Genomic DNA, 13,490 nt, shown 5'->3' on the forward strand with positions numbered 1-13,490 from the left:
TGTGTAGCGATCCACAAACAAACGTGTAGCGATCCACAAACAAACGTGTAGCGATCCACAAACAAATGTGTAGCGATCTACAAACAAACGTGTAGCGATCCACAAACAAACGTGTAGCGATCCACAAACAAATGTGTAGCGATCCACAAACAAACGTGTAGCGATCCACAAACAAACGTGTAGCGATCCACAAACAAACGTGTTGCGATCTACAAACAAACGTGTAGCGATCCACAAACAAATGTGTAGCGATCTACAAACAAATGTGTCGCAATCTACAAATAAACGTCAACAATTATATAGTTAATCATCGTAAAAAAATAATTCTGCTGCCAGTCCTGTACCACATGTACCAGAATCAAAACAGGAAGTCAGTGGTCGAGGAGTAAAAGCCGCCTTTTGATTGGCTGCCTGGGTAACGTGGGATGCTGACGTTGCTAGAGGAAAACTATTGTTTTGTGACCTCGAACGTCTGATTCTTACGCCACAATAAAATAAATATCTTTGTCAGACTTTATATAGAACAAACAATCGATGGTGGAAATACATTTTTAAATAATCAGATCAAGTTATTGACACCCTCCGGTTGAGAGCAGGTCGATATTGATGAGAAAATGTAAACACTCCTCCAGAAGAGGACGGAGATCTGATCAAACTGCAGCTGTGAAGCTCTTCCCGTGGCAGCTCGCCGTGCCTCTGGCTGCGATCCCACCAGCTGCTCTATGTTTAGCAACAACAGAGCGGCAACATATTGATTTGATGAGGCCTCTGCTCCGGTGTGCAGCCAAATGGGGTCCAATGAAATCCATTCTTCCTCTGGTCCGTTTGGCCGTGGAGCGGCAGGGGGGACACGAGCAGGGGCTTGGGTTCAGATTGATGAATCAGAGAAGTATGAACACAAGTTGATTCAGGAAGCCACAGCAGACGTTTGTTATCACATGAATGACGGTAAACGAGGTCAAGCGTTGGTTCACCTTCCTCTCCGCTGGGATTCATCTCGTCATTAAACTTCACCGCTGTATTCTATTTTTTTGGCGCGCGGCTAATTAAAGAGGTCGTGGTTAGTGTGTCAGTTTTTTGCAGAGAAAGATATTTTTTGATCAGCACGAGATCAGCTGTTAATATTCAAGTTATTATTATTCCTATAATTAAATCTTCGACCTACTTTTGGAGCTACAGTTACTATAGTTTGAGGTATAAACGGATAAAAAAAGATGCCGAAAATAATTTAACGAAGCAGTTTTGTAAGAACTCTGAATTCATGCTTTGTCAAATGTCTTCCGGCTGGAGTTTGATCGGATCCGCGCTGGGCTATGCTAACATTGTAGCCGCTGCATCAACACTCAAAACAAGGCAGCAGCGTTGTTATTGTATATATAATGTGCTTTATAACAGTTATTTTAACTTTATGATCAGAACAAAATGTTCACATCGACGCAAGAAATAGAAAAAAAACTTGATTTTAATGACCGACTGATTTCCTTTCCCCCCATTTTTCTTCACGTTATTATTAATATTATTACTAATATTATTATTATTGTTTATATTATTATTCATATTATTATTTATATTATTATTCATATTATAATTTATATAATTAGTTGTATTATTATTCAAATTATTTATATTATTATTCATATTCATATTATTATCAAGTGGTCATTTATTATGATCTCACCAGATGAAGCCACACCGTCACCAGATGTATTTACTTGCAGTAAAAGCTGTAAAAGCCTTTTTATAATGGACTTCCATCATTTCCTCTGGTTTTCTCTTTCTCTCTCTCTTCAGGCCTCTCTCGTCCCTCCTCTTTTTCCATTCTCTAATAAATCAAGCCATCTTCCTCCTCCTCCTCATCATCATCCTCCTCCCTGCTCCCCCCCCGATTTCACCCATCACCCAAGGCAAGGCTGGCATTCTCCCATGTGCTTGTTATTCTGGGTTGTTCCACTCGCTTCCAGTACTTAAAAGAAAGAACTCTGAATGTTTCACCGTGTTTGAAGGAAGTCACTTGTGTTCGTTTCAAAGTATTTCTCACTCACATCTAGAGGTAATATAGAGACACAGTAAACTGTGGATTATCGTTATTCACAGTGGATTTTTGCAATTCTTTCTTAAAATGAATTTTCTGACGATTCACAAATCATTTCATTGACTTAACTTAAATACTGCTACTTTAAATTAGTACAAGTACAACTAAAGAGTTATCTAACCAACAACAGCGAATATAACCTCAGTCAGTCGGCCGGTCACTATTATTAAAAACAAATTTAAAAACGTATAAATGTGTGGTGTCCTTATAACAACATTTTTTATCAATAAGAACAAACAACATATTCAAAGCAGCTTTTCTTTCTCAACTAGTGAATTTACTTGTTGTAAACTGAGGTGATGTTATGTGTTGACTCGTTTCAGAGGCTCGGAAAGACTTACGGCACAGTGACCTGTGAATGTCCTCTGCAGATCCCCGGGGCGGCGATGGACCGGGTCAGCCTGCTGTGGCGGCTGAGGCGCCGCGCTCGCCGCGGCGTCCTCTGCATGGCCTTCTTCTGCATCTCCATGGCGCTGCTCTACGCCATCTGTGCCGAGAACAGCGTGCCCGTCACCGACGCCATTTTCGGGGTGCGGGCGCGGACCCGGGCTCAGCCTCGCGCGCACTCCGTCGTCAAGGTCCGTCGGCGCCTTTTCACTTCCTCTACTTCCTCTGGAAGTGAAAGCAGAGTAGGACATGAGCGTTGCTTGTGAGCGAAGGTTTAAAGGTGGTGAGGACAACGTTTTCAGACAGTATTATTTTAATAAATAACTAAACCCGCAATCCACGTATTGAAAACCTGTTTTATACGTTTTCTTTGTTAAACAAAAGATGTCTTATTTTGGAAGCTGTATCGGAGAGATTTTATTTGAGGAAACTTGTGATTTTGTAAAGGGGGCCTTATTATTGAAATATATTAAGTATTTGTTCATTTTGATTTTAAGAATGATATTTTTTCTTCCTCATTGTTAATTCCTGTTTGTTATTTCAATGCAAGACTTGCATTGAATATATATATATATATTTATATATATCTTTATTCAGGTTTTCGATGGATTTGGCTCTTAATCATGACATTTTTTATGCAAAGTATTTAAATATCTCTCATACCAGGCTGGCCATCAGCTAGCATACACACAATTACTCGCAAGTAAACTCTAATTCACACATTTTAAGAAAAGTTATTACTGCATTTTGTCATCTTAACGAACCCTTTGCAGCACTCTTACTAAACCTTAATTATAAGAATAGTCGGCATGATAGCTATTAGCAATTAGCATAAGCGTTTGAAATGCTAACGGCTATCATGAACAGTCAGTCCTACATGGTAAAGTCACGTAGACTCAGCAGTTCATCCAGTGGTTCTTTTATTTTGAAACTGTCGTGGAGTTAGCCAGCTAGCTAACTAGCCAGCAGCTAAATGAACATAACTTACGTCTCCTCTCAGCGTGACAGTCATTCACGGTCGTGCCCTCGTCGTCCCTCAGGTGCTGCGAAGCGGCGCCAAGCCCATGTACATCGACCCCCAGAAGCTCCCGGGGGTCGTTCCCGGTGACCCTCACCGTCCAATCCCTGTCCTCTCCTCTCCGAACCACACCCACGAAGTCGGGGACTCCACGCCGAAGCGGAAGCCGAAGGAGCGGGAGCCCCCGGGCTTTTTCGCCCGGCTGCTGCCGCGCCCCTTCATGCGCGCCCTGGAGACCCTGTTCGGAGGCCGCCGGAGGGGGGAGCTGAGTGGCAGAGTGGGGGAGGCGGAGTTCTTCGGGCCTCACGGGCTTCTGGGAGAAGTGTGGGATGACGAGATGTCCAGCAGCATGCTGGGAAGCAGACTGAGGAAGGTAGTGCAGAACTATCAGGTGAGACTGAATTCTAAATATTAACACATTGCCATAATTCAGCATCAGCTTTACTTTTGACTCCGGATACATGTTTCCGTCTCTGATCGGCCTCGGTGTCTCTGTGTCTCCGTCTTTCGGTCAAGGCGATGAATAAGTACGGAGTGGAAATCTCCGGTCCCGGCGGTGTGTCCAACAGGCCCAAGCTGAGCGGTCCCAGGCTTCTCTGCCAGCTGAAGGACAACATCGAGGTCGCGACACTGACCTCTGACCTCCAGCCCTTCTCGGCGCTGCCCTGGGCCGACCAGCTGCCAGCGAAGCCGCTGACCTCTGACCTCGGGCCGTACAGGAGCTGCGCCGTGGTCTCGTCTGCAGGGTCGCTACGCAACTCCGGACTTGGAAAGGAGATAGGTGTGATATATATATTTATATATACACTACCGTTCAGTTTGGGGTTACCCAGACAATTTTCCATGAAAACTCTCACTTTTATTTATCAAATGAATTGCAAAATGAATATAAAACATAGTCACGACATCAGGCACGTGCACAGACATTTTGGGGGGCAGGTGCTCAAACCAAAAAAAGGGCACCCATTGTCAAAAAAATAAATTCTGACAGAGTTGAAGCATTAGCATCAATACATCGATGATGCTGTCCTCGACCTGCGTTTCCTCTGGCAGCATCAGACCGCTAGCTTACATTTTCTTTATGAATAAAGATGAATTATTATATGGCAACAACAGTACAAGCGTTCTGATTGGCTAATGGGTCGTCATGCCAGCCATGTATTGCCCTCCTCGCTGGTCTGATACGGATCCGTATCGCCCTCTGACGTCATTTTCAAAATGAGCGATATTGATAGACAACAGCCAAGAGCAGTGGTCCTCAAACTAAGGCCCGCGGGCCGGATACGGCCGCCTCCACATTTGGCCCGGCCCTCTGAACAAGAAAGGCCTTATGATTTTTTTTTCAGTCTGGCCACGCAAATCCTAGACTAGCCCCTGTTGAATAGAACGGAATAAGAATTATCTCTCTCTCTTCTCTCTCTTCTCTCTAAACATAATTAACGTCAGTAAACAGCTGCAAAGACTTTGAAATCACGGATTTCATGAGGGTTTTTTAAATTAATTTTTGTAGGAAACGTCTGACCAGTTGTGACGTCATGTTTTCAGCAGCGCTAATATTGTGGTTGATTTAGCACAAAACAACGTCAGGGGACAAACACGTCATGACCTGTTTGTCTGGTGCTGCGGGTCAGAGGAGAAGGAGTTGCAGCCGTTCGGTGGCGCGAGGAGCACTGCGCGGAGGAGGAAGTGGAGGAGGAGGAGGGGGGGGGGGCCGCGGAGCATGTCGGGGAGAAATTCTCGCAAGACCTCAAATAAATGCCCCGTCGGATATTAAAACCACTCGGGCTCTACCTGTGCACGTGCCTGCACGACATTAACAAGGTTAGAAATAATGATTTTTATTGTAAATATTAATGTTGTTCTTCTTGTGGCTCAAAGGAAGGCCAGTTTTATAGCTTCTCTCACCAGCATAACTGTTTTCAGCTGCGCTCACATAAAAAGTGTTTTCAAGGGTTTTCTACCCCTCCGTTAGTCTTCTAAGGCGATAACACAATGTACCATTAGAACACTGGAGATGGGCCTCTAGACACCTCTATAGAGACTTCATTAAACACCAGAGAATAGTCATTTACACATTAACTATGTAGGTGTATTTATAATTCATTTAATGTTATCTACATTGATAAAAACAGTGCTTTGAACAATAAGGACATGTCTAAGTGACCCGAAACTTCTGAATGGTAGTGTATATGTTGATATTTAGTTTTAACATCGTCATGTTTTAACTTTTTAACTACATGTTTAACTAAGTTTTAATGTATTCACTTTAACAACGTGCACGTTTCCTCTCATGTTCAATGTTATCAACATGAAAAACATCCAACTCATCAGTAACGATGCAATACCTCTAAACAAACGGGTGCTTTATCGTTATTTACTTCCAGACTCTCACGACGCCGTGCTGCGCTTCAACGCCGCGCCGACCATCGGGTACGAGAAGGATGTCGGTTCTAAAACCACGATCCGCCTCATCAACTCCCAGGTGAACACACGCAGATGTGTCTGTGTCTCACAGCTCAACACTCTCTATATCTAAAGTTCAGTGTAATTTTCAGAGACGTTTACTCCCAAAAACAAGGGAACAATGTAATTAAATGATTTCTATCCATCTTCTATCTCATTTTGAGAAGATTTGTGGAGTTTGTGTTCCAGCGGCTTCTTAATAAACCCTTAAATTCATCTTAATAATTCATCTTTATGTAGCGATGCGATGTGAGTCAGTGTGTGCTGCAGGTATGCATGGAATGCATTGTGTTTTTATATTAATATTTACTCATCTGAAAGGTGATGGCGTCTGATGACCACCGTTTCCTATCCAGCTCTCTGTACAGCTCAGGTGCCCTGGTGGCCTGGGACCCCGCCCCCTTCTCCGCTGACCTCACTCAGGTGACCTTCACACACAAGCTAGAAGGTCGTAGCTGTTATCGCTGTAACTGAACGACGTTGTCCCCCCTCAGTGGCACAACAGGACCGACTACCCCATCTTCACCCAGTACCAGAGGTACAGGCGGCTTCACCCGATGCAGCCCTTCTACATCCTGCACCCTCGCTTTGAGTGGCAGGTCTGGCAACGAATACAGGACAACATGGCCGAGCCCATCCAGAAGAACCCTCCCTCCTCCGGCCTGCTCGGTAAGTAAGACCTCCACACCGTCACTGAAACACAGTGGAGGACGGTGAAGACACAGTAGAGGACGGTGGAGACACAGTAGAGGACGGTGAAGGTGGAAGAACCCTTTGTGCAGCTCACCAGGGGAAACAGAGGGGGGTGGGGTGTTGTGAGGGGGAGACAGATGAGGGCTGCGTACTAAACCGATTGAAGAAACAGTTTAGCTCGTTGGCCCTCTCCAGGGGGCCCCGGGTCGTCTCCAGGGAGCCTTCGAGTCGTCTCCAGGGGGCCCCCGGGTCGTCTCCCTCCAACCTTGAAGCCAGTTATCTGCTTCATCCCGGTCCACATCTCCCTGAGTTTGGCCTCCATCTTCCTCCTGTTGGAGTCCTTCCACTCCCTGAACTTCACCTCCAGGTCGCGCTGGACTCCCCTGAGCGTGTCCCTGTCCCCAGACCTGGAAGCTGGTGATGGCGGGGGGGGTAGTGGCCCTGTACATCCTTAGCATTAGCATACAGTCGGCCCAGAATGTATAGTTCTGTGTGGGGCAGTCAACATGCTGGTGAAGAGTCGGCAGGCTGGTGTGGTTAAAGTCAGGATGCTGACTCGGCACTGGATGGTGTCCGACAATAATGCCGGACGAAAGTAATAATGACGCATCCCCACGGCTAACGGTTCAATGTTCAGGCGACAGAAGCTGCAGGAGATCGGCGCCATCTCAGCACGGTGGCTCAGTGGTTAGCACTGTCGCCTCACAGCAAGAAGGCCCTGGGTTCGAATCCCGGTCGTCCCGGTCGTTCCAGGTCCTTTCTGTGTGGAGTTTGCATGTTCTCCTCGTGTCTGCGTGGGTTTCCTCCGGGTACTCCGGTTTCCCCCACCATCATAAAGACATGCACCGCAGCCTCACCCCGGTTCGTATGGATGTGAATGAATGTTGGTGGTGGTCGGAGGGGCCGTAGGCGCTGATTGGCTGCCACGCTTCCGTCAGTCTGCCCCAGGGCAGCTGAGGCTACTGATGTAGGTTACCACCACCGGGATGACTGTGTGTGTATGACTACTGGACTCTGGACTGTAAAGCGACTTCGAGTGTCTAGAGAAGCGCTATATAAAATAAATGATTATTATTATTATTATTATCTCGCGTCTTAAAAAGAAACCCAGCAGAGGACGTCAGGGTTTTTCCTGGGTCAAAATGGGTCTTCGGTGCTCCCAAAAAAAATTTTTTGCGCGCATAGCGCGCACGGTCTGTATTGCCATATCACCGTAATTAGCAGATATCTGTGTATTTTTTTCCTTTTTTTCCCATAAATAATGGAGGCAATGCTTGAGGAAATCATTTTGCTAAAATAGATAGGCTAATAGATTGACAATTCGAGATGCACCGATCAGGTTTTTGGGTGCTGATCACTGAAATCAGTATCTGCCGATCCGATAATACCGATCACCGATCACGGTGTTGATTGAAGCATTCTATTTATTGTGTAGCATTATTGCCTAGGACTATGAGGAAATACATATATAAAGCACCTCAAACATTAAAGAAATTACCGATTTCTTTAAACATCTAGGACTTTTACTTTGAAAAATGTCCTAATTGATACATTAAAATTGTTTGATTGCTATTGTAGGGGATTTCAGATATGTATGGAACACATCTGCATCATTCATTTCCTGGAACTCTTGGGTAAATCTATTTACAAGACTTTTTTTAACATACAAAAGTCTGACTTATTTTTATAAACTCTTCCTTGGTACAGTAGAAATGTTTTAATGTTAGCATAATTTAAGCTAAATCTCAGAAACGATCTATAAAGACACAAAATCAGTTCATTGTTTACTTTTATATGCTCGTGTATGATTTGTCGACATCTTATTTTTATAAACGGATGTTGTTTCACGTGGTTCTTTCCGCTAACTTTGCAAAACCGGATGTTGTCGCATAAATCCTTCCGCTAACTTTATCAAAACCCTCGCGCGCTCCCGATCGAATGTGTTTACCGTGAGCATCAGTCTATAGGGGCAGACATGTGAGAGTCGGCTGAGTTGACCCAGAGATTCAACTCGGGGGACGGGGACGCCGCTCGGTGGTGAGGATCTCCTCTGACCTCTCACTCTGCGGCCCTCGCCAGGCGCTTCGTCTCCGTTGCGGTGCGCCGCGATTGAAACGTCTCTGATAGTTCTCGCAGATTTGATGTCATCTGATCGGCCGTTTTGAGAACGCCGATCAAAACCGATAATGGGAATATCGGCCGATATGGATCGGCGCCGGTCAGATCGGTGCATCCCTATATAGTCCAGGTGTGTTCGTGCACGTCGGGCTGTTGAGTGATCAGCAGCTGGCCGCTCTGTCCATTCGCGCACCTCACAGTTGCGTATTGATCAGACAAGAAGACATGCTTATCAACTCGATTACTATTGATCAAAACAGAACGAGGGTTCGGCTGTATGCTACTTGAAACATACTATTGAGAACATATTCGCTGACATGCACGTGATGAACAGTTTTTTTTGTGTGGTTTTTTTCCCATCGCGGACTTTTTTTGCCTTAGGCACTTGGGATTTGTCATAGGCGTTCGGGAAAACGGCTTAGGCGCGCGCCCAAATTTTCTCTATGCAGGAAAAACCCTGGACGTTTAAGAAACACATTAGAGGACGATAAATGACGCGGTACGGGACAGTTCAGTGTTCCAACCTTTTCTAACAACATATTTTTGTATAAGTATTATGAACCTCTTCTTTCCCACCTAGGAACCGTCCTGATGATGTCGCTGTGCGACGTGGTGCACGTCTACGAGTTCCTGCCGTCCCGCAGGAAGACGGAGCTCTGCCATTACTATCAGCGCTTCTACGACGCCGCGTGCACGCTCGGCGCCTACCACCCTCTGCTGTACGAGAAGAACCTCGTCAAGCGGATGAACCAGGGGCCCGACCGCGACATCTACACCCACGGGCGGGTCACGCTGCCCGGGTTTGGAAAGCTGAACTGCACCCAGGCTGCTGGAGGTTTTCCCAAGCACTGACTGGGATATGCGGAAGCAGTGGAGCACATAAACAAACACACACACATACGATGCCAAGCAGAACCCTGCATGAAGACACGTAAACCAGAGCACAGACGCATGAACACTTTACTCACACTGCCTAAAGAAAAGGAACGCTGTGCCACTCCCTGGAGATAGTCCAATCCACTGACAGATGTGCCTGCTGTCCACACGTACATATACTTATGAGGACGTTCCACAGATAATCCCTTCTCATCGCGAAAAGCAACCCGTAAAAAGGATCACGCGGTTGGCATCTACAAAAATCCAGCTTTTGTTCTTTCTTTTATGTTATCGATTTAGGTTTTACAACCTGCTCCTGCACACTGAGTTGAGTGTGTCAGTGCATCTCTAAGTAGTTTCTGACTCCCTCTGAGGCACTATGCTCCATGTCTATTGGCTCTGACTGAAAACTAAAGTATACATTCACATTTGAATATATATTTTTTAAGTTTAATCTCCTGAAACAGCTGCTCGCTGTAGTTAATCAAACAAACAGGAGGAGACGCATTGCAGTGCTGGAGCCTCGTCTCCTGAGGATATTTGCGCTCTACTTGATGCTCAGACATTCATAAAAACGTGCAATCACGCAGCACTTATGCTTGTGAATAAGACGGAAAATACAGCTGCTTTGCTTTTAGACTTCATGTGACTTGGATTTTTAGTTTGGGGAATATTTTGGAAACCCTTCAAGCAGCAGGATGTCTTGACTTGAGCTGTTTCCTCCAAATGTGATTGAGTTTGTTCTCAGACTGTGATAATGATCAAACCACGACACAGGAAGGAGCCCGAGTCACAGGAAGAGAACGCCCACACGGTGGTTCACTTTAAAAAAAATACATCGTCATCTCTCCTCTGCCCCAAAAAGAACCCTCAAACGCCAGCTTGCTGTTTATTTCTAAATCAAATATTTTCTTCAAAAGTGTTTGTTAGACAAAAGGTCTGACACTATTCTTCTGCAGCAATGTTACTTCATTTTTTATGTGTGTGGCGGCACCTCTGAACCAAAGGTGGGGCAAACACCGTCACTACTGCTAGCTGTAGCCGCAGAAGCTAATTTTTCTTAATTGGTTAATCAATCTATCTTCTTCTATCTTTTATAATCCATCTTTCTACAGGTCCAGGCTGCTTTTAATAAGTCATATGATCATGGAAGTAGTGTAATAACAAGTCATTCTGGGCTGTGTTGGCCCCTCTGGGTTTCCTTCAGACATTAGCCAGTAAAACAGTTTATTATACGTTTAAAAAAAGAAAGTATTTTGGTGTGAACAGAGATCTTTGCAGAAACTTCCTGGAAACTCCAATGTGGGCAATGTCTGAGTTGTTGTGGACGCGGTCTGAGAGCAAACACAAATCCCACATGGAAAGAAAACATCCGCAAAATACAAAGTATATGTAAAAAATGTACAGTGGAAACCTGGAGATCCACAGATATGAAACTGATCTCTTCTCCGACTCTGGAGAACCCAGGAGAACCAGAGGGTTCCACGGAAAAATGAAAGACTGCATCATTAAGAAGCCTGCTGATGACACACACACCTGCACACCCACCGACGCAACGTATTTATTAAAGATGAATGCCTACGGACTCTTATCCAAACAATGATCCAACAATCCAGTCAACAAAAAAAAAGTTAAGCTACAAGTTAAAACAAACAAAAGAAAATGTCGTACCCTCGTTATCAAACCTGTAACAACCTGTTCCTAATCGTCTTTTTATAATTTTTATATTGTGTATATATATATATATATTAATGCAGTAACTCTAAGGAGAACGGTCTTTAACGTGATTCTGCGACTGAGCCCTGTGAAGCAGAACTAGAGTTTATATAAATATCCACATTCACAAACGTGCTAACGTAGCTGCTAGCTTGGAATTTATGTTTGGTGGGACATTGAAGAAATGCAGGTAGTTTTTGGGGTTTATTTATTAGATAATATATATACATACCATTCCATTCATACAAACATACATTCTCATTCAGCTGCTTTTATAAAAGTTAGATAAGTAGATTTATACCACTTTCACATCTCCTAGCTGGAGCCAGGGGGAGAATTAGCTTAGCTTAGCATAACGACTGGAGCAGGTGGAAAGAGTTAGCCTGGCTCTCTCCAAAAGGTAAAAGAAGAGAAGGAAGCTAATATTTAAAAGCGAAACTAACAGACTATACACATTAAAGCTAGTCTTATAGCCTTGCTGATCTTGTAAAGACCAGTCATATAACCGTACAGATATAAGCTAGGCGGTAGACTTCAGTCGGCTTGAACTTGTATTTTCATTATCGCAGGAAAGATCGGCCTCCAGAGTGCTATGACTTTCATTCTATTACCAACGCATGTGTAGCAACAGGAGAAACACTCTACACCTTTGATGAACAGAGAAACTATCCACATGGTACGGAGTCTGCTTTTAACCCATCGTTAATCTTCGCTCAACGTGACGTAACGCATATCGTTATTCGCGTCATTACGTGTGAGCTGGCTCATTAGCATGCAAAGAACCACAACGAGACCGTTTGAGTGGGACGCTCCTGAGAGATCGGATGTTATGAGTAAAATATCCGATTTATATATCATACAAGTTTTACGGAAGAGGAGTAAATCAAACACTAACATTTAAAGAGAGATTATCAACTAGCCAACAGTCCCCAGGTTGCCCGCATGTCAAAATGTTTTGGTAAATTGATTAATTATGAATTATACAATGTTATTAATCTGGTGAAGTGCGACACCAGGAACATAAAGGCCTCAGATTCAGCCGAAAATGCTTGATCATCTTGATTTATCAGCTCATTTTTGCTTCACGGTAAACAGGAACAACACTTCGTACATCATGCCGCTAATAGTATTACACACATCTTTGTTGGAATCAGCAGGAGAGCTAGTTAACGTTAGCCGGGAGGTGGAATGACGGAGCTAACGTCAATGGAGGCTGCATTGAGTTGCATTCAATTCAATTCAATTCAGTTTATTTGTATAGCCCAATTTCACAAATTACAAATTTGTCTTGTTTGTCTCGGCTTTACAACACACACATAGACATCCCATCCCCCCCCCAAAACCTCGGATCGGGAAAAAAAACTCCCAAATAACCCTTCAAAAGAGGAAAAAAAGGAGAGGGAGAGAGAGGGAGGACAGAGGAGAGGGATGGATGGGGATGGATAGATAATGGATGCAGAAGGACAGATTTAGAGTTAAAATAGTAATATTGAATGAATAAATAGATGAATAGTTATGAATAGGCATATTCACGATGGAATCATGAGATATCCGGCAGCACAGATGTATGGAGGAGGAGGAGGAGGAGGGGTCTCAGGCAGGACAGTGGGGATGTCAGCGAATAGGAATTGACCGACCCAGACCATCCATCAGGCAGATAGGATGTTGAGATCACGTCATATCTCGACCCACGGCATGACGTAAAGCAAAGGACTTCCGGAGAAAGTAGAGTTAGTAACGTGATTGAGAGAATGAAATTCATCCTTAGAGAGAAAAAGAGGAGATAGGTACTCAGTGCGCCCTAAGTGCATCCCCCCTAAAGCCCCGCTCATAGCATATGGCAGCATATCAAGGGGAGGGGGGCTAACTAAGCAAACCTGATTCAGCTATAAGCTTAAGTCAAGGTCTCAGGTCACCTAAAACTGGTGACTCTGTGTGGTGATCAGGACTGAAATTTCCAGCTTCGCTGGCTAAGCAACTAAACCAAAAAGGCTCCAGCTTACTTTTCAACTTTTTAAGACTCCAGTACCTCTTAAGACTCATAAAAGCTAGAGTGAGCTCTAGTGGGGGGCACAGAGCAACAAAGTACTCCTTAAGATATGCATCACCAGCACCAATCAAGGTTTT

At 44.4% G+C, this 13,490-nt stretch overlaps 1 protein-coding gene across 1 annotated transcript in view; it reads left to right on the forward strand.

Moving 5' to 3' along the window:
* The window catches only part of st6gal1 (ST6 beta-galactosamide alpha-2,6-sialyltranferase 1), a 17,849-nt gene extending 6,617 nt beyond the window's left edge, over nt 1-11,232 (forward strand). The window contains exons 3-9 of the mRNA XM_056411723.1: nt 2,464-2,670; nt 3,520-3,888; nt 4,014-4,278; nt 5,882-5,979; nt 6,282-6,383; nt 6,455-6,629; nt 9,352-11,232. Of these exons, the coding sequence (XP_056267698.1) occupies nt 2,464-2,670; nt 3,520-3,888; nt 4,014-4,278; nt 5,882-5,979; nt 6,282-6,383; nt 6,455-6,629; nt 9,352-9,623 (1,488 nt within the window). The 3' untranslated portion in view covers nt 9,624-11,232. The remainder of the gene's footprint in view (nt 1-2,463; nt 2,671-3,519; nt 3,889-4,013; nt 4,279-5,881; nt 5,980-6,281; nt 6,384-6,454; nt 6,630-9,351) is intronic.
* The last annotated feature ends 2,258 nt before the right edge of the window (nt 11,233-13,490 follow it).

The sequence above is a fragment of the Pseudoliparis swirei genome, chromosome 3, assembly GCF_029220125.1.
Source record: "Pseudoliparis swirei isolate HS2019 ecotype Mariana Trench chromosome 3, NWPU_hadal_v1, whole genome shotgun sequence".
In the NCBI taxonomy this organism is placed as follows: Eukaryota; Metazoa; Chordata; class Actinopteri; order Perciformes; family Liparidae; genus Pseudoliparis; species Pseudoliparis swirei.